The 27,422-nt window shown below is 30.4% G+C and overlaps 1 protein-coding gene across 1 annotated transcript; it reads right to left on the bottom strand.

Annotated features, from left to right (window-relative positions):
* Positions 1 to 17: 17 nt before the first annotated feature.
* LOC119607057 (chloride channel protein 2) lies at positions 18 to 26,989 on the bottom strand. The gene is given in 19 exon segments (XM_037960791.1): positions 18 to 617; positions 619 to 804; positions 806 to 820; positions 2,107 to 2,141; positions 2,144 to 2,339; positions 2,507 to 2,539; positions 2,743 to 2,802; positions 2,909 to 3,445; positions 5,269 to 5,316; positions 5,492 to 6,604; positions 6,667 to 6,901; positions 7,752 to 7,853; positions 7,924 to 8,134; positions 8,196 to 8,352; positions 8,474 to 8,607; positions 9,686 to 9,814; positions 9,892 to 10,057; positions 11,697 to 11,804; positions 26,375 to 26,989. Coding segments are annotated over 19 exon segments (3,993 nt in total). The 5' UTR covers positions 26,693 to 26,989; the 3' UTR covers positions 18 to 407.
* Between the last annotated feature and the right edge of the window lie 433 nt (positions 26,990 to 27,422).

Genomic DNA, 27,422 nt, shown 5'->3' with positions numbered 1-27,422 from the left:
TTGTTTTCAGTTATAGTTTGGTTTAGTTTAAAAATGTCTTCTATAAAATACATAAAAATATAACAAAATGTGATAATTGATAAAAATATAAAATTAAAAACAATTTGCGACATTTCACATTGATTTACAAATAAATTTTACACACAAATTGATATGACTTACGAACTAATAAAAACAGTTTTAACTTTTAGCATCATCATCAACATAGAATATTATTACACATTTTTTTTTTATATTTTTTAAAAATAAATTACAAACTTAATTTAGTAATTCATAAAAATAATTACTTTTTTTTAATAAAATTATTATAATTCTTTGTTATTATTTATCTATTTAATGTATAAACAATGTAATTTAACTATTTACGTATAGAATTCAACTTAAATGATTCCTGCTTATTGACTTCGTTAGTCCTTGGAAGAATCTGTAGTAGGTGAAGACTTTGGACTTAAATTATCATCTGAAGCAGATGTTGCTGGAGGTGGTGGTGATATGGAACGTTTTCGGTTGGTTGGTGGTGAAGGTGAATGATTTCGATGAGATGGTGGTGAAGGTGATTGATTTCTTCTGGTGGGTGGTGGTGTTGGATGTATTTTATGTTGTATATTTTCCATTTCTAATGTCAGAGCAATTGTCTGAATTCGATAGAGCTGAATCCATTGAGGTGACTGTCATATTGACCTGTTTATCACTGCAATCCTGGGGCAACAGTAGAGGCCGTTCTACAGCCGATTTTTCCACATCGTTGGGATCACTGTCTTTTAATTGATTTTGCACAACGAAACTGTTGCTATTGATGTCTTCCGATGGCTTTGCGCAACTGGAAAGAGAGAAGGTAAGGGAAATTTTATTTTTTATGGAGGACAAAACTGAATTAGTTAGGAAACGACTAGGCTAAAGATTAGATTAAATAGACTAGGCATAGACCAGACTATAGACTAGACTATAGACTAGATTATAGACTAGACTATAGACTAGCCTATAGGACTAGACTATAGACTAGACTATAGACTAGACCTATAGACTAGACTATAGACTAGACTATACGACTAGACTATAGGACTAGACTATAGACTAGACTATAGACTAGACTATAGACTAGACTATAGACTAGACTATAGACTAGACTATAGACTAGACTATAGACTAGACTATAGACTAGACTATAGACTAGACTATAGACTAGACTATAGACTAGACTATAGACTAGACTATAGACTAGACTATAGACTAGACTATAGACTAGACTATAGACTAGACTATAGACTAGACTATAGACTAGACTATAGACTAGACTATAGACTAGACTATAGACTAGACTATAGACTAGACTATAGACTAGACTATAGACTAGACTATAGACTAGACTATAGACTAGACTATAGACTAGACTATAGACTAGACTATAGACTAGACTATAGACTAGACTATAGACTAGACTATAGACTAGACTATAGACTAGACTATAGACTAGACTATAGACTAGACTATAGACTAGACTATAGACTAGACTATAGACTAGACTATAGACTAGACTATAGACTAGACTATAGACTAGACTATAGACCTATAGACTAGAACTATAGACTAGATAGACTACTATGACTAAGACTAAGAACTAGACTATAGACTAGACTATAGACTAGAATTATAGGACTAGACTATAATAGACTAATAGACTAGAATAGACTAGACTATAGACTAGACTATAGACTAACTATAGACTAGATATGACTAGACTATAGCTAGACTACGGACCTAGACTAGCTATAGACTAGACTATAGACTAGACTATAGACTAGACTATAGACTAGACTAGACTATAGACTAGACTATAGACTAGACTATAGACTAGACTATAGACTAGACTATAGACTAGACTATAGACTAGACTAGACTATAGACTAGACTATAGACTAGACTATAGACTAGACTATATAGTTTAGACTACAAACTATACTGTAGATTAGACTATAGATAAAATGTAGAGTAGACTATAGACTAGACTATAGATAAGACTATAGACTTGAGTATAGACTAGACTAACTCATAGTACTAAATCAGTTTCACAATTATCTAAAGAAACTAAAAAATTAAAATTCTTACCTCTTTAAGACCAACCACACCCACTAAACGGCCATTTTGGTGACATAGGCATGATTGATGCCGACCATAGAGAACAGGGAATGAACTTTGAGTATGGAAGTACGTTCGACCAATTGAAATGGCGATGGATCGATATGTACATTGGCTTTTTCCAAATCAATAGGCTTTTGCATTTCTTCCATTTCCCATTTCTTTTGATCTTCCGGTGACATATCGATGACACGTTCTCGAGGCTAAAAAGTTAGATAATAAGAAAATAATATGAATAGGGTAATATAAATCCCCTAAAAGGGATAAAAAGTTAAAGTTATAACAGCTCTGTGAAAATATTTGTAATAACTTCAACTTTAAATCCCTGAAACTTTGTTATTAAGTCAAATCTTTTGTAGAACCCACATACCAATCTAACTTTTTTAATACTGCTTTTATAGGACTATATAACAATTTTACACATTATATACATACAGTTTGTTTTAAATGAATGACAGTAGAAAAAGAGAGAGAGAAAAAAAGAAAGAAAGAGAAGACAAAATATACATTAAAATGTGTGATCTACATAAAAACCAGAACCATTAATATAAATAAAATAATTAGTTAAAACAAAACAATTTCAACAGCATTTCTCAAAGCACCTACCATAGCATCATCATGGCACTTTAAATCTTGACTTCCCATCAAACTCTTTTCCTTTTCAAACTGCAGCATGCATTTAGGGGAAAAAAGCAAAGTTTTAAAAACAAAACCTACCATTTTTTCACATTTTTCAATATCAATTTTAAACAAATTCTTCTACTCCACCTACCTCCTCTAGAGGCTTTTCGGTACCACCTTTTTCCTTATTAGTCAAATGTATATCAGTTTTACTTTCATTTACATTTTCATTCTCTTTTTCTAAATTCCCTTTTTCATTAACTATTTCCAAGGCTCCCCTATGATTGGGCATTTGTTGTGTAGGCTTGGCCTCATCCAATTGTTGAGCTTGTTTCAGAATAGTTTTCAGATTATCATGTTTCTTTAGAATTGTTTTAATCGAAGGTTTATTGATCTGATTCTCTTTTGTATTCTCTAATACTTTAGCGTCAAATTCTGCCTCTGAAAGATTGTGATAGTAAGCATCTTTACTAATTTTGCGATTTTTCAATATTGATCTTAAGGGCTGCAATTCGACTGTAGTTTCGGTAGGAATTTCTTCGTTTGCAGTATTGAGCTTTTTATTTTTGGCATTTGTTTTACTTTGATCGTGAATTCTTCTCCATTTGGAAGTGAAAGATTTGGTGGTGGTTAAATGATTTAAATGGAGTTTTTCTTGTTGTTTCGGCTGAGTACCGCCAGGTACTTGCTTGCAAATATTTGATTTTGCAATTAAAATTTTCAATAAATAACATTAATTAATGCATCGGAGGAATGAAATAATGAGTACTAAATCATTTTCTGTGGAACATTTTTAGTACTACAGAAAATTTCTAGTATTAAAGGTTCTTCCATAGAAATGGACTAGAACTGAACTAGGACTGAACTAAAACTGAACTAGAACTAAACTCGAACTGAACTAGAACTGAACTAAACTGAACTAGAACTGAACTAGAACTGAACTAGAACTGAACTAGAACTGAACTAGAACTGAACTAGAACTGAACTAGAACTGAACTAGAACTGAACTAGAACTGAACTAGAACTGACTAGAACTGAACTAGGAACTTGAACTAGAACTGAACTAGAACTGAAACTAGAAACTGAACTAGAAACTGAACTAGAAATGAAATAGAACTGAACTAGAAACGAACTAGAACTGAACTAGAACTGAACTAGAACTGAACTAGAAGCTGAAACTAAGAACGGAACTAGAACTGAACTAGACTGAACTAGAACTGAACTAGAATGAAATAGAATGACGAGAACTGACTAGAACTGAAACTAAGAACTTGAAACTAGAACTGAACTAGACTGACTGAACTGAACTAGAACTGAACTAGAACTGAACTAGAACTGAACTAGAACTGAACTAAATGAACTGAACTGAACTAGACCTGAACTAAGAACTGAACGAGAACTGAACTAGAACTGAACTAGAACTGAACTAGAACTGAACTAGAACTGAACTAGAACTGAACTAAACTGAACTAGAACTGAACTAGAACTGAACTGAACTAGAACTGAACTAGAACTGAACTAGAACTGAACTAGAACTGAACTAGAACTGAACTAGAACTGAACTAGAACTGAACTAGAACTGAACTAGAACTGAACTAGAACTGAACTAGAACTGAACTAGAACTGAACTAGAACTGAACTAGAACTGAACTAGAACTGAACTAGAACTGAACTAGAACTGAACTAGAACTGAACTAGAACTGAACTAGAACTGAACTAGAACTGAACTAGAACTGAACTAGAACTGAACTAGAACTGAACTAGAACTGAACTAGAACTGAACTAGAACTGACTAGAACTGAACTAGAACTGAACTAGAACTGAACTAGAACTGAACTAGAACTGAACTAGAACTGAACTAGAACTGAACTAGAACTGAACTAGAACTGAACTAGAACTGAACTAGAACTGAACTAGAACTGAACTAGAACTGAACTAAACTGAACTAGAACTGAACTAGAACTGAACTAGAACTGAACTAGAACTGAACTAGAACTGAACTAGAACTGAACTAGAACTGAACTAGAACTGAACTAGAACTGAACTGAACTGAACTAGAACTGAACTAGAACTGAACTAGAACTGAACTAGAACTGAACTAGAACTGAACTAGAACTGAACTAGAACTGAACTAGAACTGAACTAGAACTGAACTAGAACTGAACTAGAACTGAACTAGAACTGAACTAGAACTGAACTAGAACTGAACTAGAACTGAACTAGAACTGAACTAGAACTGAACTAGAACTGAACTAGAACTGAACTAGAACTGAACTAGAACTGAACTAGAACTGAACTAGAACTGAACTAGAACTGAACTAGAACTGAACTAGAACTGAACTAGAACTGAACTAGAACTGAACTAGAACTAGAACTGAACTAGAATTGAACTAAAACTGAACTAAAACTGAACTAAACTAGAACTGATCTTGAACTGAACTAAGTTTCTTTTATTGATTAAAAAATTAAATGTTAAAAGGGTAACATGCAGTTTATTTCTAAAACAATTACCATAGATTCAGTTGTAATATCTGATCCCTCAGATGAGCTTTGTGCTTGCTTTATAATTATTATTAAAAAGAAGTTTTATTAATATTTAAACAAAACACAAATTTGAATAAAAAGAGAAATATTTAAAAAGTTATTAAAAATATCAACAAAAATCATGCAAAACCACAACCAAAAGCAAACAAAAAAATAAATAAATAAAAATTTAAAGCATTACAAAACTTACCAATTGAACTTTTTTCGATATGCCCGGTGTACTTGGTGTCCTATGCACCGACGGAGTACCCGGTGTCATATCGCCCGCACTAGTGGCGGCCGATATATTGCCCGCATCTCCTGCGGCCGGTTGAACATCTTGCAAGGTGGTTGATTTCTTAAATATCGCCTCAAAGGCATTGCGTATGCGGTATTCGGTACCAGTTATTGTGGTATATGGCGTTATGTTGGGACTGTGTAATGAGGTAGGTGCGAAGGCTTTAAGATTAAAGGAATTTGTCTTTTTTAAAATCGATTTGCGAGGCTGTAAAGTATTATTTAAAGATTCTTGTTTCTTTTTGGGCGGTAACATTTCATCGTTGGCTATTTGACGCAAACTAATAATATCGGGAGCAGGCAGCACCTCAAAACGTGAGGGACGTCTCATTTTTTGTTCAGCTTCAAGTTTCTTGCGCTCCTCTTCGCGGGCTCTTTCCTCGGCTTCCTTATGCCATTTTTGTGCCATTTCCATGCGTTTCTCGCGGCCAATATGTTTCTCTATCATTTTAATGAGTTCATAACGTTGTACGGAACCCAGTAAGATCATATTATCTGGATTATCTACCAAGGGCAGGGAACGTAAGGTTTTATTGGCTTTTAAAACTTCTTTGAGTTTTTGATATGTAATATTCTGCCAGATGTACTTGACATCACGCACCATGAAATCTTCTACATATATGCTGTACATGCCCGAGGAAGAGGGCAATAAATCGGGCAGATAGGGCAATTTTTTAATTAAAATAATGCTATCATACATGGACGGTTGCAGAAGAGCAGCTATGGCATTGGAAATTAGCACAGCTATCATAACAGGCACCACATGAGTTATCTGACCAGTCATTTCGAACACTATCACCGCTACAGAAACGGTATGGGTAACAGCTCCTGAGAAAGCGGCTGCCCCCACAACAGCATAACCCCCTGGGATTATAGGTGAAAGACGGCCACCATAGCGCACACCTGAGGGGAACCACAGATGCATACTTTCACCTATTAAACGTCCCAGACCGGCACCAATTTTGAACACGGGAATAAAAATACCCGAGGGCACTGGTATGGTGGAAGCCACAATGGAAAATAGAAACTGAGAGAATAAGATAGGTTTTAGTTGATTGAAGAAATTGAAATATTTGAGGTTATAATTACCGTGAATAGCACATAACAGGATAAGTTGATGAAAACATTTGTGTAGGGTGTCATCCAATGCGTGACAATGGCTGCCTGTTCCACCGTTAAATAATCCTGACTCCAAGTAAAATTGCTAAACAATTGTGTGACCTGTTCGTGAGTGCCCAATTCACCGGCAATAAATTGTCCGGTGCCCAATGGAAAGGATAGAGTTGAAACCAATAAAGCCAAGAAACCGGGATATAAAAAGCGACTGTAAAATGAAATTGGAGGAATAAAAGATAAATTTTGATCTATAATTTTTTATAAAAAATTTTTAGTACTGATTTTTTTTAAGGAAATTTTTTAGAATTAATTTTTCATATAGAAAAATTTTTAGTACTAAATTTTTTAGTACTAAATGTTTTTCTGTAGAAAATTTTTAGTACCAAAGTTTTTCTATAGAAAATTTTTAGTACTAAAATTTTTTCTATAGAAAATTTTTAGTACTAAATTTTTTTAAATCGAAAATTTTCAGTACTAAAAAGCTTTTTTTTATAAGCTATAGAAAATTTTTAGCACTAAAAGAGTTTTTACAGAAAATTTTTAGTACTAAAAGTTTTTCTATAGAAGAGTTTTAGTACTAAAAGTTTTTTTATAGAACATTTTTAGTACTAAAAGTTTTTCTATAGAAAAATTTTAGTACTAAATGTTTTTCTGTAGAAAATTTTAGTACTAAAAGTTTTTTATAGAAAATTTTTAGTACTAAAAGTTTTTCTATAGAAAATATTTAGTACTAAATGTTTTTCTGTAGAAAATTTTAGTACTTAAAGTTTTTCTGCAGAACATTTTTAGTACAAAATTTTTAAGTAATTTTTTAGTACAAATATTATTTACAAACAATTTTTAATAAATTTTATTTCTATAGAAATTTTTAGTACAAAATTTTTTACTACGGAAAATTTTAGTACAAAATTTTTTATAGTAAATTTTTGGTACAATACTTTTTTTCTTTAGTTTCAAAGTTTTTAGACCTCTCTAGTACTAAAACTTAATCTTCAGCAAGTTTTAGTACTAAGAGTTTTTTTTTTTAGTAAATTTGAGGATTTTCTAATTCTACTTACTTTTTCTGCAAAAATTTATTCATTTTCTTATTTGAACGCATAAATAACACATAACGGCGATGGACCCAAACATAAGCAGCACCGCCCAAACCACAAACAACACTAAAACATAAAAAAGTGCGAAAATATAAAAAAAATCTTTAGAAAAAAGTACCAACGTATACAAACTTACCCCATTAAAGCGAATACAAATAATTCCTGAGGATCAAAAGGAAATTCGGTGGTGAAATTGGTTAAAAATACCGCACGCACTGTATCGGCATTTTGAAACCAAACGGCCAATAAGCGAAAAACGGTAGCACCACAAACGGCCGCAAAGAAACCACGCCAATAATTGCGCACGGCAAAATAAGTTGTAGTTACTTCTATGCTAAATAAGACACCTTTAATGTAACAAAAAAGATGTTTAGTACAAAGAAAACTTCATGGAAATTCTGAACTCACCTCCTACGGGTGCTGCAAAACAAGCGCCCACACCCACCGCACAGGCGGCTGCCAACATTTCTGAATTACGCGATTCATTTTCATAGATACCTTGGAATGATGTTACTAGCTTACTTAATAATTGTGCTACAATACTTGCTATATGTACGAATGGACCCTAGAAGTTTAATGGAATGTTTGATGAGTTATTCACGTACGTAATCATTAACATTTATTGCAGTAAATTATACTTTTTTGAGAGCAAATGTGCAAGAGAATTTACCAATTTCAATACTTACTTCCTTTCCTAATGGCATACCACTGCCCAAAGTTGCCGTTAAACCAACAATTTTGGCCACTAATGTTTTAAATGTTAAATATTCTTTTAGGGCCACACCACGTAAAATTGTTTTCATTTCGGGTATACCGGAACCTAGTTAACAGAAAATTGGATTGGATATTTTACAAGTTTAACATGAACAATAAAAAAAACCTTTAAAACTAAATCAAAACAATTGCATGCAATTTGTTAGTAGGCTTAATAATAAATTCCGGGGCATACTTTTAGGCTTATGAATAAATAGAAAAATAACGTTTGTAATTCCTGTAAATTTCATATTACTGAAAATGTAATGATGTTTTAGTGGCAACAATGTATGGCATCATTGTTTAAAGTTTGAAACAGTGATGTCAATCTTGCGGCTAAACATTTGTTTTGTTGCAATATTACAGCGTTTAAGAATGTTATTCAACTTATATTATAAAGTATAGCTAAAAGTAATTAATAAATTTAAATTTCCAAGGGTTAGTAAGTTAGTTTATTGTATAAATTGTTCGATTTAACAGTTCTGAAAATATATATTTAAATGTGTAAATAATTTTATGGTAATATGTAGATTCGTCATTTAGGTTTCGGAATGGTTCGTTTTAAGAGATTATTTATATTGGAACGAAACGTGTAAATGTACATTTTATAAACAATTGTGCATTTTTAAACTTTATCTCGAAAACTATTAATCCAGATTTGAATTCATTGCTGCTCAATCCTTAAGAAATGTTATACATACATATATACCTTTTTATATATACATAGTTCTTAAATCCAATAATATTTGGCCTAATTTGAAATCAACCATGGTGGCCATATTACGTTTATTTGTATTATTAATTTATGGCAACTCTGCGTTACAGAGGTGATTTTTTACAGTCTATTTATAATTTAGTTTGAACAATTCTTTTCAATAATAATTCCAAAATATTAGTAATTTGAAATATGCATAACCATTAAAGTAAAGTAAGTAAGTAAAAAAATTTAGTAATTTATAAATTTGTTAAAAAAGAAAAACAAATATGATTAGATTAAAAACAAAACTAAAATTTTAACAAAAAAAAAAAACTAATTACAAACAAATCCAAACCAAACTAAATTACTTTACTTAAATGATTTTAAAATAAAAAATAACTAATTTATAAATAAATACAAATAAATTATAGAAAAAATTCCAACTTACCTATACTTTGTGGTGCTATTAAATGTACAAAACCAGCAGAAAATAAAATCAAACAGACGGGCAGGGAAACCCAGGCAAAATATTGAGCTATAGGTTGTGAGGTTAGATCGCGATATAACCAAACACGAGCTAGTTTGTAAAAAAAAAAGAGTTTTCATTAACAATTTACTTTATTTTTTAAGCGACTTTCTTTCTTTTTTACTTACCACTGGTACATATTGAAATGCCCTTGTCCATGACATACGATAGCAGGGCCATTATAATGCCTAATAATGCTAAAAATACCCAATCTTCTCCGAGACGGGCAAATGTATGTTTCCATATCCATGATGTTACTTTAAATGCACGTGATTTGCGTTTACCTAAGAGTTCCTGAAAGTATTTCCCAGTTCTGCTACTTTATAATCAATTTGTTTTAATTTAATTTTTATTTTTTTTTTAATATACACAGAGAGAAAAAATAATTAAAGAAATAAAGAAAGAAATGCTGGTAGCAATAGTATGACATTTAACAGGATAGAAATAAAGCGATTTTAGTAAAAGTTGGTATCGAAAAGTCGATGTTAAAAAAATTCCAAAACTCAACTATTTTGAAATTATAAAAAATAGAAAAATAGACTTTTCATAAATTGCAAAAAGTAGACTTTTCACAGATTGTTAAAATTTGGAAATTTTAGGACAAAATAGTCGACTTCGACAAGTCAATCATTCGAAAGTCTAGTTATAAAGCTATTATAATATAAACAAACTTTATTAGGGCTGCCAGATCGTTTTAAAGAAAAATGTGCTAATTTGGCGACTTTTGTTATCAGAAATTCGAGTTTTCGACTTTTTTCGACAAGTCGAACATTTGAAAGTCTATTTATTATAAAGCTATTAATACAAACAAACTTTAATAGGGCTGCCAGATCATTTTAAAAGAAAAATGTGCTAAATTGGCGACATTTGTTATCAGAAATAATATAAATTTTGTAAGTGATTAGGGTTTTAATAGAGAGGGCTCATTCTAGCGACATTTTTCCAGTTTTTTACTTTTAAATTTAAGAAATTTTGGTTGGAAATCTCAAAAATTTAGAAATCTTTTCTTAATTAGAAATTTTTTAGTAAATAGTGGTAATATTATTGAAAATAAAAGATTATTATTAAAATGATTGATTTTGTGACCCATAACATGTAAACAATGAACAGATGTTGCATTCAAAATCAACTACTGTGAATGAATTGTTCACAGCAAGTTTACGATAACACTTTCCCCTTCGATTGGAATGAAAATTTAAAGGGAATAAAAATTTTACTTCAATTGGCGATAGAGGTGATTGTGTTTCTTCTCGCGAGTGAAAACAAACATAATGCCACTGTGCTGCCAGATAATTTGGCAGAGAAAATAAGCAAATTTAGCGATTTTTATAATAAAAAAGTTCTTTTTAAAAAATAAGTAAATTATTGCTATAGATTATCATACAAACAATGTTTTAAAGAATTAAATTATATTGTGGAAGGTTTTGGGAGTAATAGTTCTCCTCAAAAAATCGCTTTATTTCAACACTGTTTCTATTAAACCACAAACGCAATTGAAATATTTATTTAAAATAAAATAATATTAAACTTAACTAGTAAATATAAACTACTAGAACTAAAAAAAATTCTAATAATTCCTAACTTTTTTATTCTAAAGAAATAAATATCAGCTGTATAAATTTACTTTATAAATGACTTTGAAATAAAAATATAAATATTTAGTTTAAATATTAAGCTAATTTTACAAATAAATATTTAATGCAAGTTTTACTTTAATATTTAAAAAAAAGAAATCTACTACGTCATTTTAATAATGATATTATTTTATATTTATTTTGTATATGTTTACCTTAAAAATATTGTTTACTTATTGTTTATATAATTTTTTAAATATTATTTTTTTTGTTTAATCCAGTGTTTGTTTAAAAGAAAAGTTGTTTATAGTGAAAGAGGGGTAAATAGGAAATTAATAGTATTCTTATTTACAACTTACCTTATTCCTCTGTTTGTCCTCCAATTTTCGTCGTTTTTCAAGTAATTTGAGTTTTCTGGCTTCATCTTTGGCAAATTCTCCTAAATCTTTGGTATAACGGCCATACATCTATATAAAAATTATTGAAAACAATTTATTATTAAATATGTTATTAGAAATGATTATAAAATTAAATAGTTTTCATCAGAAACTATTATCTATTAATAGAAAAATTATTAAAATTTAAGTTGAAAAGAAATTACTTTAGAATTTCTTTTTATAAATTGAAAGTAATAAATTTCTTGTTTTATGAGTTTTCAATATGAACAATATAATAAAAAGGAAAATGTTTTAATAATTTATTGATAATATAGAAAAAGTAAAACCCAGCAAAATGTTTAAACAAGAATTTAAATAAATATTTAAAACTATAGAAGAAAAGCACAGTGTTTTCTTAATAAAGTGTGGCATCCTAAAACTGTGATGCCATACTTGTATTTTCTTACGCTATGCTGCAGTGTTGTTTATTATTATTATTTAAATCTGGCAAATCAAATTCTAGTTATACTATAATCAGCTTAAATAGCTATATAATATTTATATATATATTTTTTTTAAATTTCAAAACTTTATTTAGTAAATCTATACTTATCAATATATCGGGTTAATGAACATTTAAATCACATACATTTCTTTTTGCAAACAAAACTTACTCATTCTCAAACTCGAACATAAAATCACCCAATTGCTTTTTCCCAATTTACTTCTGTTGCTATCAGCATCAAATAGGAACTGAGCAATATTTGTGTTTATGAATTTCTTATAAATATACTACATATGTATGTATGTAGCAGACAGCAGACGTCATTAAATGACATTGAAAAAGATTTTAATTTAAAAATAATTTTGCACATAAAAAAAACTGAAAATCCAGCATATCTTAATTATTTTGTTAAAATCTGCACGAAAACAAGAACATTTGCTGGGTTATGTCCAGACGTATAGTTTCATTCTTGACTCATTTTGAATGGCTATAAATTACTGGTAATTTATTTATATTTAATAGTACTAATACAATAGTTTGATTAGTTTAAAATTACAAGTTTAAATCATTTTAGATTTTTGTTCTAATTTTTTAAATTTAATTGAAGATGAAATAAGTGATGAATTTTTAATTTGTTTAAATTTAAAATATTACTTAAAATATTTTTATTGTAAACAAATTTTTTGTGAAAGACTTCTAAATTTTTCAAAAAAGTCGATAGTCGTAATCCGATTTATAAAACCCAACTGTAGAATACAAGTAGTGTGGCAGCATCGTTTAGCAAATAATGGACTGTTTTAAATTTCTAGTCTATAGTCTAGTCTAGTCTATAGTCTAGTCTAGTCTATAGTCTAGTCTATAGTCTAGTCTAGTCTATAGTCTAGTCTATAGTCTAGTCTATAGTCTAGTCTATAGTCTAGTCTATAGTCTAGTCTATAGTCTAGTCTTTAGTCTAGTCTATAGTCTAGTCTATAGTCTAGTCTATAGTCTAGTCTATAGTCTAGTCTATAGTCTAGTCTATAGTCTAGTCTATAGTCTAGTCTATAGTCTAGTCTATGGTCTAGTCTATAGTCTAGTCTATAGTCTAGTCTATAGTCTAGTCTATAGTCTAGTCTATAGTCTAGTCTATAGTCTAGTCTATAGTCTAGTCTATAGTCTAGTCTATAGTCTAGTCTATAGTCTAGTCTATAGTCTAGTCTATAGTCTAGTCTATAGTCTAGTCTATAGTCTAGTCTATAGTCTAGTCTATAGTCTAGTCTATAGTCTATCTAGTCTATAGTCTAGTCTATAGTCTAGTCTATAGTCTAGTCTATAGTCTAGTCTATAGTCTAGTCTATAGTCTAGTCTATAGTCTAGTCTATAGTCTAGTCTATAGTCTAGTCTATAGTCTAGTCTATAGTCTAGTCTATAGTCTAGTCTATAGTCTAGTCTATAGTCTAGTCTATAGTCTAGTCTATAGTCTAGTCTATAGTCTAGTCTATAGTCTAGTCTAGTCTAGTCTATAGTCTGTATAGTCTAGTCTAGTCTAGTCTATAGTCTAGTCTATAGTCTAGTCTATAGTCTAGTCTATAGTCTAGTCTATAGTCTAGTCTATAGTCTAGTCTATAGTCTAGTCTATAGTCTAGTCTATAGTCTAGTCTATATTCTAGTCTATAGTCTAGTCTATAGTCTAGTCTATAGTCTGTCTATAGTCTAGTCTATAGTCTAGTCTATAGTCTAGTCTATAGTCTAGTCTATAGTCTAGTCTATAGTCTAGTCTATAGTCTAGTCTATAGTCTAGTCTATAGTCTAGTCTATAGTCTAGTCTATAGTCTAGTCTATAGTCTAGTCTATAGTCGATGTCTATAGTCTAGTCTATAGTCTAGTCTATAGTCTAGTCTATAGTCTAGTCTATAGTCTAGTCTATAGTCTGTCTATAGTCTAGTTATAGTCTAGTCTATAGTCTAGTCTATAGTCTAGTCTATAGTCTAGTCTATAGTCTAGTCTATAGTCTAGTCTATAGTCTAGTCTATAGTCTAGTCTATAGTCTAGTCTATAGTCTAGTCTATAGTCTAGTCTATAGTCTAGTCTATAGTCTAGTCTATAGTCTAGTCTATAGTCTAGTCTATAGTCTAGTCTATAGTCTAGTCTATAGTCTTGTCTATAGTCTAGTCTATAGTCTAGTCTATAGTCTAGTCTATAGTCTAGTCTATAGTCTAGTCTATAGTCTAGTCTATGGTCTAGTCTATAGTCTAGTCTATAGTCTAGTCTATAGTCTAGTCTATAGTCTAGTCTATAGTCTAGTCTATAGTCTAGTCTATAGTCTAGTCTATAGTCTAGTCTATAGTCTAGTCTATAGTCTAGTCTATAGTCTAGTCTATAGTCTAGTCTATAGTCTAGTCTATAGTCTAGTCTATAGTCTAGTCTATAGTCTAGTCTATAGTCTTGTCTATAGTCTAGTCTATAGTCTAGTCTATAGTCTAGTCTATAGTCTAGTCTATAGTCTAGTCTATAGTCTAGTCTATAGTCTAGTCTATAGTCTAGTCTATAGTCTAGTCTATAGTCTAGTCTATAGTCTAGTCTATAGTCTAGTCTATAGTCTAGTCTATAGTCTAGTCTATAGTCTAGTCTATAGTCTAGTCTATAGTCTAGTCTATAGTCTAGTCTATAGTCTAGTCTATAGTCTAGTCTATAGTCTAGTCTATAGTCTAGTCTATAGTCTAGTCTATAGTCTAGTCTATAGTCTAGTCTATAGTCTAGTCTATAGTCTAGTCTATAGTCTAGTCTATAGTCTAGTCTATAGTCTAGTCTATAGTCTAGTCTATAGTCTAGTCTATAGTCTAGTCTATAGTCTAGTCTATAGTCTAGTCTATAGTCTAGTCTATAGTCTAGTCCTATAGTCTAGTCTATAGTCTAGTCTATAGTCTATAGTCTAGTCTATAGTCTAGTCTATAGTCTAGTCTATAGTCCAGTATATAGTCTAGTCTATAGTCTAGTCTATAGTCTAGTCTATAGTCTAGTCTATAGTCTACAGTCTATTATATAGTCTAGTATTAACATACTACATATAGTCCATGCCTGAGATATGTAGATAGAAAATATTCGTAGACATGGTGAAAGACTTGTTAATGCTAGCAGAGAGCCATACAATGAAAATCACTATAAGTCTTCACAAAGTAGTACCGAATGGCATTTTCGAATAGATTAGGACCCAAATTATGTGGGATGTGCTTATTTCCTTAAATATTTAATAATATGAAATATTTAAATATGAACTAGACTATAGTCTAGTCTATAGTCTAGCCTATAGTCTAGTCTATAGTCTAGTCTATAGTCTAGTCTATAGTCTAGTCTATAGTCTAGTCTATAGTCTAGTCTGTAGTCTAGTCAATAGTCTAGTCTATAGTCTAGTCTATAGTCTAGTCTATAGTCTAGTCTATAGTCTAGTCTATAGTCTAGTCTATAGTCTAGTCTATAGTCTAGTCTATAGTCTAGTCTATAGTCTAGTCTATAGTCTAGTCTATAGTCTAGTCTATAGTCTAGTCTAGTCTATAGTCTAGTCTAGTCTATAGTCTAGTCTATAGTCTAGTCTAGCCTATAGGCTAGACTAGTCTAGTCTAGCCTATAGGCTAGTCTATAGTCTAGTCTAGCCTATAGGCTAGTCTATAGTCTAGTCTAGTCTATAGTCTAGTCTAGTCTATAGTCTAGTCTAGCCTATAGGCTAGTCTATAGTCTAGTCTAGCCTATAGGCTAGTCTATAGTCTAGTCTATAGTCTAGTCTACAGTCTATTATATAGTCTAGTATTTACATACTACATATAGTCCATGCCTGAGATATGTAGATAGAAAATATTCGTAGACATGGTGAACGACTTGTTAATGCTAGCAGAGAGCCATACAGTGAAAATCACTATAAGTCTTCACAAAGTAGTACCGAATGGCATTTTCGAATAGATTAGGACCCAAATTATGTGGGATGTGCTTATTTCCTTAAATATTTAATAATATGAACGGCTAATTTGGGCAAATAATTAAACCGATTCTGTTTACTCTATATCTAAAATTATTTCCCAAACTGTTTTATTTGATTTTTGAACATTTATGCAAAAAGAAAAATAAACTAAAATGAAAACAAATTAGCATTTTATGCATTTTAATTTTGAAATGTGGACAAAACAAAAGCCCCTCAAAAACAACAACAATCATAATAAATAAGAAAAACCAAAAACAAAAAAAAACACACACACACACAAAACAATTAAAAAATAGCAAAATATAGGAAAAATACGTAAATAAATAAAATATTTAAAAATAGTTCAGTTTTATAAAATAATGTTTAAATAAGTAGTAGATAGGAGGAGAAAGAGAAAGAAAAACACACACAAGAAGTGAACAAGTGACGTTTTAATTGTTATTGTTTTAAAACAACAAAAAAACACATGTGTAAATAACAGTACTTATATATAAACAAACAAAATGGCAAATTATTATTGCGTTTTTTTCGACAATGTAAATTTTAGCAGGAGGAAGGTTTTATTTTGTGGCAATTATAGACCCAATTAAAAGTTTTAATAGACGGTATTTTATTAAAGAAATACAAATGATTACATACATACAGTGTCAATATTAAATATGTATTTCCTTTCATTAGCTAAGTAAATAATATGGTTTTTAATACATTTTTATTAAGTAAATAGATTGTTGATTATTATGAATCAAGGAAATTTGTCTGAAGGGAAAAATATTGAAAATTTTTTTATTAAATTTAAATTTTATTATTTTATTTGCAGATTTGTATTTGTAATTTTGTTTATTAAGTGCGTTTGTTTTGTTATTGGCCTTTGTAATTTGTTTATTTTAAAATTTTGTTTAGTTTAAGGTCTTTTTTTCAGAAAATAATTGTTTACTTGTAAAAGTAGTCATTAATAAGATACTAGAGCGTATAATTAATATGAATTATTGTTAAGTATACGTCTACATTGAGTGGTATTAATATGGTGGATTTTTAAGAAAAGAAATCGAAAGAAATTTTTTTTTTTCAGATTTTTAAGGTCAGGTTATTCCGAGTGTAATATTTAATATGTAAAATCAGAAAACTTAAGTTTATTTCAATTTATTTCCCACTTCATATTTATATTTATCATTTTCTAATAAGAATTCATGAATGAAACATATTTTAGCACCTTAAGCGTTTTTTTTTTTTGCCAAAACAAAAGTCCGTCAGCGCTGTTTAGAGCTTCGCAGAGTTTGTAAACAACTCACAGTTGCAAAAAGTAGTATTAGTAAGAGTAATGTCAACTCTACATTAATTGTTAAGCTGTTTTAATTAAAATAATATGTAAATATTAATTAATAATATTAATTCTATATTTATTTCATTAACACCTAATTAAACCTCTTTATTATTGTTTTTATTAGCCTGAGTGTGTTTACAAATATTTTAATTTTGCAATTTGTTATTATTTTTAATTCATTTGTCTGTGTGTCCGTCTGTCTGCTTGTTATAGTACAATATTTTTCTTGGCAAAGTTCCTTTTTTCAAAAGTAGACAAGTATTTTTTTTGTCATGATGCATTTTTATATTTGTTTCTTTCGTTTTTGTGTAGCAAAACATGTGAATCTTTCATATATTTATATTTAATTCATAGACCTGATTGTAAATATTTCGTAAATAAAATATTTAGGTTTTTGTTTTTTTTTGTTCTTTTTTCTTATTTGTGATTATTGTTTAAATTTAAAAGGCAACTACGGGGGACATACTCTTGTTCAGAACAGACGTTCAAAAACAGACGTTAGCAATGGCAGTGACATACAAAATAATATAAAAAATAAAATAAAAAGAAAAATAAATAAATAAATTTAAAAATAAAACCAAATGATTTCAAGTATGTATTTTAAGGCATTTATTAAATTTTTATTTATTTGCACTCATTCTCTGCTATTTGTTTTCTAATAGAAATGCTTAAAAAAATTAAATTAATTTAATAAAAATATTTAAGTTTATTAAATTTATTACCGAAAGTGGTTTTGTGGTTTTCTTTTGAAATATATTATTTATTAAAATTAATATTGCTTTGTACTGCAAAAATGTAAAATATAAATAGTAATCCTCAAAGAAAATAAAAAAAAAATCAAAGAAAATAATCAAAATAATAAAAATTATATGCATGTAAATAAAGCTTCATATTAGATTTTAGTGCTATTTGAACTAGAACTGAACTAGAATGAACTAGAACTGAACTAGAACTGAACTAGAACTGAACTAGAACTGAACTAGAACTGAACTAGAACTGAACTAGAACTGAACTAGAACTGAACTAGAACTGAACTAGAACTGAACTAGAACTGAACTAGAACTGAACTAGAACTGAACTAGAACTGAACTGAACTAGAACTGAACTAGAACTGAACTGAACTAGAACTGAACTAGAACTGAACTAGAACTGAACTAGAACTGAACTAGAACTGAACTAGAACTGAACTAGAACTGAACTAGAACTGAACTAGAACTGAACTAGAACTGAACTAGAACTGAACTAGAACTGAACTAGAACTGAACTAGAACTGAACTAGAACTGAACTAGAACTGAACTAGAACTGAACTAGAACTGAACTAGACTGAACTAGAACTGAACTAGAACTGAACTAGAACTGAACTAGAACTAGAACTGAACTAGAACTGAACTAGAACTGAACTAGAACTGAACTAGAACTGAACTAGAACTGAACTAGAACTGAACTAGAACTGAACTAGAACTGAACTAGAACTGAACTAGAACTGAACTAGAAACTGAACTAGAACTGATACTAGAACTGAACTAGAACTGAACTAGAACTGAACTAGAACTGAACTAGAACTGAACTAGAACTGAACTAGACTGAACTAGAACTGAACTAGAACTGAAACTAGAACTGAACTAGAACTGAACTAGAACTGAACTAGAACTGAACTAGAACTGAACTAGAACTGAACCTAGAAACTGAACTAGAAACTGAACTAGAACTGAACTAGAACTGAACTAGAACTGAACTAGAACTGAACTAGAACTGAATCTAGAAACTGAACTAGAACTGAACTAGAACTGAACTAGAACTGAACTAGAAACTGAACTAGAACTGAACTAGAACTGAACTAGAACTGAACTAGAACTGAACCTAGAACTGAACTAGAACTGAACTAGAACTGAACGAACTGAACTAGAACTGAACTAGAACTGAACTAGAACTGAACTAGAACTGAACTAGAACTGAACTAGAACTGAACCAGAACTGAACTAGAACTGAACTAGAACTGAACTAGAACTGAACTAGAACTGAACTAGAACTGAACTAGAACTGAACTAGAACTGAACTAGAAGAACTAAACTGAACTAGAACTGAACTAGAACTGAACTAGAACTGAACTAGAACTGAACTAGAACTGAACTAGAACTGAACTAGAACTGAACTAGAACTGAACTAGAACTGAACTAGAACTGAACTAGAACTGAACTAGAACTGAACTAGAACTGAACTAGAAACTGAGAGAACAAAGATTCCCGGAAATATTGTAATGAAAAACAAATTTCCAAAATTTTGCAAAAGATTTCATAACCTTTGGATCTCTTTATACCTTATGGTATAAAACCTTTTTAAATTAAACTTACATGATAGAAAGCCTCAATTTCGACTTCAACTTGCGTTTTGTACTCATGATAGCTGTCGGAACTAACACGACGTGAATAACCCGATGCGGTGGCATCGTCTAAACGAGCCGCTGATTCCGCAGCTGATATCGACGATGACGAGGCGGTCTGACGTTCTTGTTTCAAATAATCATCACGATTTATTAATAACTCCGGCTCAAAAGCATATTCGCGTATATATTCATCTTCGGATTCTTCAGCGGGTGGTATATTTTTAAACATGAAAATGAACTAGGTTTAAAAAAACCCCCAAAACGAACAGTAAAACTAATAATATAAAGGCGTGCATGTGGTAGAGCAGACTGATGGTTGTTGTTTTGTTGGTCACGCATTTATGCTTGTAGAGCTAAGTCTTGAAGGTTAGAAATTGATTTATTTTCTAGATTTGTTTTAAAACTAGTTAAATTGTTGTAAGGTTTTTCTTTGATTATTTCTTATATAATTTATTTGGTAAAAAAATTATGATTAATTTTTGTATGATGCAGCATAAATGCACCTGGTTTTAACATGCAAAACATGTTTTTTTATAGTTATCTTTTTGAAAAAACCACAATTTTTTATCTGTTTTAGATCTCTTTTTTTGAAAATTTTACATTGTCGTTGTTATAAATTTGTTGTTTTATATAAATTTATTAATATTTTTTGTAAAATTTTGCAATTAAACAAACCCAATTGCTTTTATATGTCACATTAATTTTCATTATTTTATTTTTTTTTTTCTAATTTTTATTATGATCAGCAACTTTTATAGTATAAAAATGTTATTTTTAATTTTAGCACAAATTTCTTAATATTTTAAAAATTTTTTATTTTAAAGCTTAAAATTCATTTTTTTATAAATTTTTTAAGGTTTGACCTTTTAGCTAAAACACTATAGAATTTTCAATGGGATTTAAATTTTTCCAATACATTTTTATTATTGCAATTATTGATTTTTTTTCCAAACTTAACGGGTTTAGTTTAGAATTTATTACATAAAATTTTAAATAAATTTTAGAAACTTAAGCTTCTAATCCATTTTTTTAGTTTGAATTTTTTTTATAAATTTCAACACTTTATTTTTAATTTTTATTACTCCCGTTTTAAAAATTTAATTAATTTTTTTTTTCTCAAATAATTTTTTTGTTCTATGTTCTAATATTTGCGAAAACTTTTAGAAAACTAAAAACATTCGTTGAGCTTTTTCCTCTTGTTGGTGGAAAATTATTATTGAAAAACACAAAAAACCCGAAAAAATTACAAGAACAAAACTCAAGAAGTATTAGACAGAAAATATTAAGAATAAAGAATTATTTCAAATGTTTGTTACTCGTTGTAGTTTATTGTGTTGTCTGTGTTTTGCATTGCAAAAGATTTTTCGTTGAAATAATATTCTTTATTTTTTTCGGTTTTCTTGGTCGTAGATCCCCCTTGAGGGCTAAAAGCGAGTATGTACAAGAAAAAAACAACAAAATGTTTCATTAATACTCGTAAAACATAAATTGTTTTTAAAACAATGTTTTAATAAATTGGTACAGTTCTGATCGATTATTTAGGGCCAGTGTTTCAAATTAATACTAATGTAGTCTGATCTCTAGTACAGCCTGATCTGCTATAAAGTCTAGACTATAGTCTGCTCTATGGTCCAGACTATAGTCTACTCTATAGTCCAGACTATAAACTGCTCTATAGTGTAGACAATAATCTGCTCTATAGTCCAGACTCTGCTCTTTAGTCCAAGCTATAGTCTGCTCTATAGTCCAGACTATAATCTGCTCTATGGCCCAGACTGTCTGCTCAATAGTCCAGACTACAATTTGCTCTATAGTCCAAATTATAGTCTGCTCTATAGTCCAGACTATAGTCTGCTCTATAATCCAGACAATAATCTGCTCTAAAGTTCAGACAATAGTCTGGTCAATAGTCCAGACTATAGGCTGCTCTATAGTCCAGACTATAGTTTGCTCTATCTGCTTTATAGTCCAGACTATAATCCGCCCCATAGTCCAGACTATAGTCTGCTCTATAGTCTGCTCTACAGTTCAGACCATAGTCTGCTCAATAGTCTGGACTATAGTCTGCTCAATAGTCCAGGCTATAGTCGGCTCTATAGACCCGACTATAATCTACTCTATAGTCCAGACTATAATCTGCTCTATAGTCCCGAATATAGTTTGCTCTATAGTTCAGACTATAATCTGCTCTATAGTCGAGATTATAGTCTGCTCTATAAAGCAGTCTATAGTCTGGACTATAGAGTAGACTATAGTCTGGACCATAGAGCAGACTATAGTCTAGACTTTTTTAGTCTGGTCTATAATTCAGACTATAATATGCTATATAGTCCAGACTATAGTCTGTTCTATAGTCCAGACTATAGTCTGTTCTATAGTCCAGACTATAGTCTGTTCTATAGTCCAGACTATAGTCTGTTCTATAGTCCAGACTATAGTCTGTTGTATAGTCCAGACTATAGTCTGTTCTATAGTCCAGACTATAGTCTGTTCTATAGTCCAGACTATAGTCTGTTCTATAGTCCAGACTATAGTCTGTTCTATAGTCCAGACCATAGTCTGTTCTATAGTCCAGACTATAGTCTGTTCTATAGTCCAGACTATAGTCTGTTCAATAGTCCAGACTATAGTCTGTTCAATAGTCCAGACTATAGTCTGTTCTATAGTCCAGACTATAGTCTGCTCTATAGTCTAGACTATAGTTTGCTCTATCTGCTTTATAGTCCAGACTATAATCTGCTCTATAGTCCAGACTATAGTTTGCCCTATCTGCTTTATAGTCCAGACTATAGTCTGCTCTATAGTCCAGACTATAGTCTGTTCAATAGTCCAGACTATAGTCTCCTCTATAGTCCAGACTATAGTCTGTTCTATAGTCCAGACTATAGTCTGTTCTATAGTCCAGACTATAGTCTGTTCTATAGTCCAGACTATAGTCTGTTCTATAGTCCAGACTATAGTCTGTTCTATAGTCCAGACTATAGTCTGTTCAATAGTCCAGACTATAGTCTGTTCAATAGTCCAGACTATAGTCTGTTCTATAGTCCAGACTATAGTCTGCTCTATAGTCCAGACTATAGGCTGCTCTATAGTCCAGACTATAGGCTGCTCTATAGTCCAGACTATAGGCTGCTCTATAGTCCAGACTATAGTTTGCTCTATCTGCTTTATAGTCCAGACTATAATCTGCTCTATAGTCCAGACTATAGTTTGCCCTATCTGCTCTATAGTCCAGACTATAGTCTGTTCAATTGTCCAGACTATAGTCTCCTCTATAGTCCAGACTATAGTCTGCTCTATAGTCCAGACTATAGTCTGCTCTATAGTTCAGACTATAGTCCGCACTATAGTCCAGACTATAGTCTGCTATATAGTCCAGACTATAGTCTGCTATATAGTCCAGATTATAGTCTGCTCTATAGTCGAGACTATATTCTGCTCTATAGTCCAGACTAGAGTCTGTTCCATAGTCCAGACTAAAGTTTCCTCTGAAGTTCAAACTAGAGTCTGTTTCATAGTCCATATTATATAGACTTTTTGAAATTTCCCTCACTGTAAATTTTTACATATCTTTGCAAAAAAAAAAAGCAAAATCTGGTCACCTTAAGAAATAATATAATAATTAAATAAAATAATTTTGTAAAATGAATGAAATGAAAGGAAAAATTTGCCCTTTACCTTCACATTGTTAAGAACTAAAGCTAAAGAAGAACAAAATATAATATTTATTATAAACAATTTTCTACAACTACTACTTATTTTCTTTTTTTAATAATAAGAATAAATAGAAAATATTATTTTGAAAATTTTTAAAAACAAGAAAATAAATAAATAATAATGATTATAATACGATTATAACCATAAAAATTGTATTCTTTGTTTTAATTTCTTTCTTTCATTCTTTTTCAAAATCATTTGTATTGAAAGTGTTAAAAGAATGTGTTGAATATTCAATTCATATATATGTTTTTTTGAAGAATTAGTCTGTGCTTAAAGCTTCTTTTTGGTAGATTGTGTGTGTGTTTTTTTAAAGAGGCAATAATAAACAATAATTTTTGTATTAATACTTTATGAAAAGAAACCTATAGAGGCAATCAAATTTAAATAAAAAAAAAGAAAAAAGTTTGTTTAAGATATAACAATTTATAAACATTTTAAACGAAAAATTTCAATACAAATTTAAAGATAAATATAAATATAATAAGGTGTTAATTGATGACTTTGTATAGTGAAGCAAAGGAAAAAATTGAACTAAATTTATGAATTTTTAATAATTGTTATAAGTTTGAGTTAATGTTAAAAAGTGTTAAAAAAAGGGCCATAGGGCCTTATTCATAACAATTTATTAAAGGTTTATGAAACAAAATTTTCCAACAAAATTTGTTCTACAAACCTTAGATAAATGATTATGAATAATATTAAATAGTCTTAACAAAAATATGCTCCATAGTCCTGACAATAGCCTACTCTATAGTCTTCATAATAGTCTGTTCTATAGCCGAATGTATAGTTTGCTTTATAGTCGAGTCAAAAGTCTGCTGCATTGTCGAGACAATAACCTGCTTTATAGTCGTAAAAATGTATAGTTCTATTGTCTTGAAGATCGTCTGCTCTATAGTCTACTCTATTGTCGAGATAATAATTTGTTCTATAGTCTTGATAATAAACTGCTCTATTATAAAGACAATAGTCTTAACGAGACAATAGTCTGTTCAATAGTAGAGTCTAAAGTCCATAACCGAGGCTATAGTTTGTACTACAGCCAAGAAAATAATCTGCTCTATAATAAAGAATAGTCTATTCGAGACAATAGTCTTTTATATTGTCTAGACAATAGTCTACTATATAGTCGAGGCAACGATACGTAGTCTGTTCTATAGTCTTGATAATAGTCTGTTCTATAGTCTAGACAATAGTCAATCAATAGTCAGTCCCATAGTAAAGGCAATAAATAGTTTAATCGAGTCTATAGTGTATTCCGTAGTCGAGTCTATATTCAAGATAACAGTCTGTTCTATAGTCGAGTAAATAATCAGATCCATAATCGAGATAATACTCTGTTTTATATTCAAGACTAATCTCTAATCTATAGCCAAGACAATATGATTTGTTTATAGTCAAGTCAATAGTCTGATCTATAGTCAAGGCAATGCACTTCTTCATAGTCGTGACACTAGTATGTTCTATAGTCCAGACTATAGTCTGCTCTATAGTTCAGACAACACCCTGCTATATAGTCGAGACAACACCCTGCTTTATAGTCATGACAATAATCTACTTTACAGTCGAGACAGTAGTCTGCTCTATAGCCGAATGTAGAGTCTGGTCTATAGTAGAGACAATAGTCTGTTCCATAATCAAGACTATAGTCTGGTCTATATTAATAACAATAATCTATTCCATAGTCGAGTCAAAAGTCTATTCCATAGTCGAGACAATAGTCAGTTTTATAGTCAATTAAAAGGTCTGTTGTGTAGTCGAGACAATAATCTATTCTACAGCGAAGAGTCTGCTCTATAACCGAGACAATAGTCTGTTCTATATTCAATGAATGCTTTTCTCTAAAGTCGAGACAATAGTCTGCTCTATAGTCGTGACACTAATCTGTTCTATAGTCTTCTTCATATTCGACGCTATAAACTGCTCTATAGTCAAGAAAATAGTCTGCTCTATAGTAAGGACAATAGTCTGTCCTAGAGAGAATAGTATACTCTATAATAGAGGCAATCTTTTGTTCTATAATAGACGGTATTCTCTGCTCTATAGTTCAGACAATATCTGAATTATAGACTATTGACGCATCTTTTATAGACGCGTCAGTATTATAGCCGAGACAATAGTCTGCTGTATAGTCGTAACACTAGTCTGTTCATAGTCGAGGCAATAAACTGCTCTATAGTAAGGACAATAGTCTGTCCTAGAGAGAATAGTCTACTCTTTAATCAAGACAATCGTTTATTCTATAATCAACGGTATTCTCTGCTCTATAGTTCAGACAATATCTGAACCATTCACTATAGTTGAGACAATATTCTGTTGGTCTTGATAATATCATGTCCGACAAGAGACTTTAGTCTTAAACTGAGACTTTAGTAGAGGCATGTTGTAGTTTTATAGTGAAGTCAATAGTTCGTTCTATAGTCCACACTATGGTTGAGACAATAGTTTCATCTATATATAGCTGACACCATAATCTGCTGTATAAACTTGACTATAACTTGTTATGTAGTCGAAGTTATAGTCGGTTCTTTAGTCAAGACTATAGTCCAAACTAAAGTCGGTTCTATAGATTATAATACACTGAAAAATTGTTATATTTGCGCAGGTAAAAAACTTTATTGTCTCAAACAAATTTAAGCACTTTTCTGAGGAAACTTATTTTCAATCGAGAAAGGAAATATTAAAATTGTTCACGATTTTATATATAAAATCTTATTGTTTCACAGTTTTTTCTTTAAAAACACTTTTCTATAAAATTGTAACTTATTTAATGCTTACAGCAGTATCGAGATAACCAAAAGGATCATCATCATCTGATGATGAATCAGAGTCACGACCGTGTTCAGCTGGCGGTGGGCAAGGATAAAATGCTTGCGATTTAATGCGTGGCTGTCGTTGGGCATGTCGCAATTCTTCCTCCATTGATGTTGTACTACTGCGTCGCTGGCGTAACTGATGAATAAATTTCTCAAAATCAGCCCATTCAGAATCGACTTGTTCGACATTTTCTTCACCGAATTCCTCATCATGTATAATGCGTTCAACATGCTTTTGCATGCGATCACGTTCGCGTTCTCTATCGCGTAAATAAACCATATTTTTTGTTTTTTTTTTTACAATAATAATAAAATCAATAATATTGAGCGAGAAATTTTCAATAAATGTTATTGTTTTTTTCTTTTGTTAAATAGGCAATTAACGTTTTTTTTTCTATTGTTTTTTTCTTCTCAGTTTCTCAAAGTAGTTTAAATTAATGTTAAAATAATTGTATCAATTGATGTCGAAATTTTGTCACTTTCAATCATCACCGAGAGGCAAAAAGATACAAAACATTTATTAAATTGTTTTGCTATTAAATATAATAAATTTTCTATGTTTTTTTTTTTTTTTTTCTTTGGTTCCCAGTTAATGGCGTTTTTTCGTTTTTTAATATAAATTTCTTTCTTTAATATATAAATTTTTGTATTAATTTTCTTTCTTTAAAAAATTATTTCGTGTCTCGTTTTTGCTTAAGATATCATTTAAACTTTTCAACGTTTTCAACTCAACTAAATAAATTTCAAGTCATTTGAAATTTTTCTTTAATAAATGAGGTTTAAATTTCAATCACAAATTACTCCCCCTCGTTACCCCCAAAACTGTTTATAAATTGAGCTTTAACTCAAAATTTTCGCACGTAATTTGAGTTGTTCAAATAAAAAGATCTTTAACCCCAAAAGATTTATGTTTTATTCTGTAAGCTACAAATATCTTGATTCTTTGTTTAACTATTTGAAAATGTAAAAAATGAAATAAAGAATAATTTTATAATGAAATTTAAATCTCT

The sequence above is a fragment of the Lucilia sericata genome, unplaced genomic scaffold (assembly GCF_015586225.1).
Source record: "Lucilia sericata isolate MDLA Ls3-8-SP2 unplaced genomic scaffold, ASM1558622v1 Contig000652F_arrow, whole genome shotgun sequence".
Classification (NCBI taxonomy): domain Eukaryota; kingdom Metazoa; phylum Arthropoda; class Insecta; order Diptera; family Calliphoridae; genus Lucilia; species Lucilia sericata.
The sequence above is the reverse complement of the archived record's forward strand: the minus strand, read 5'-3'. Positions and strand labels throughout refer to the sequence as shown.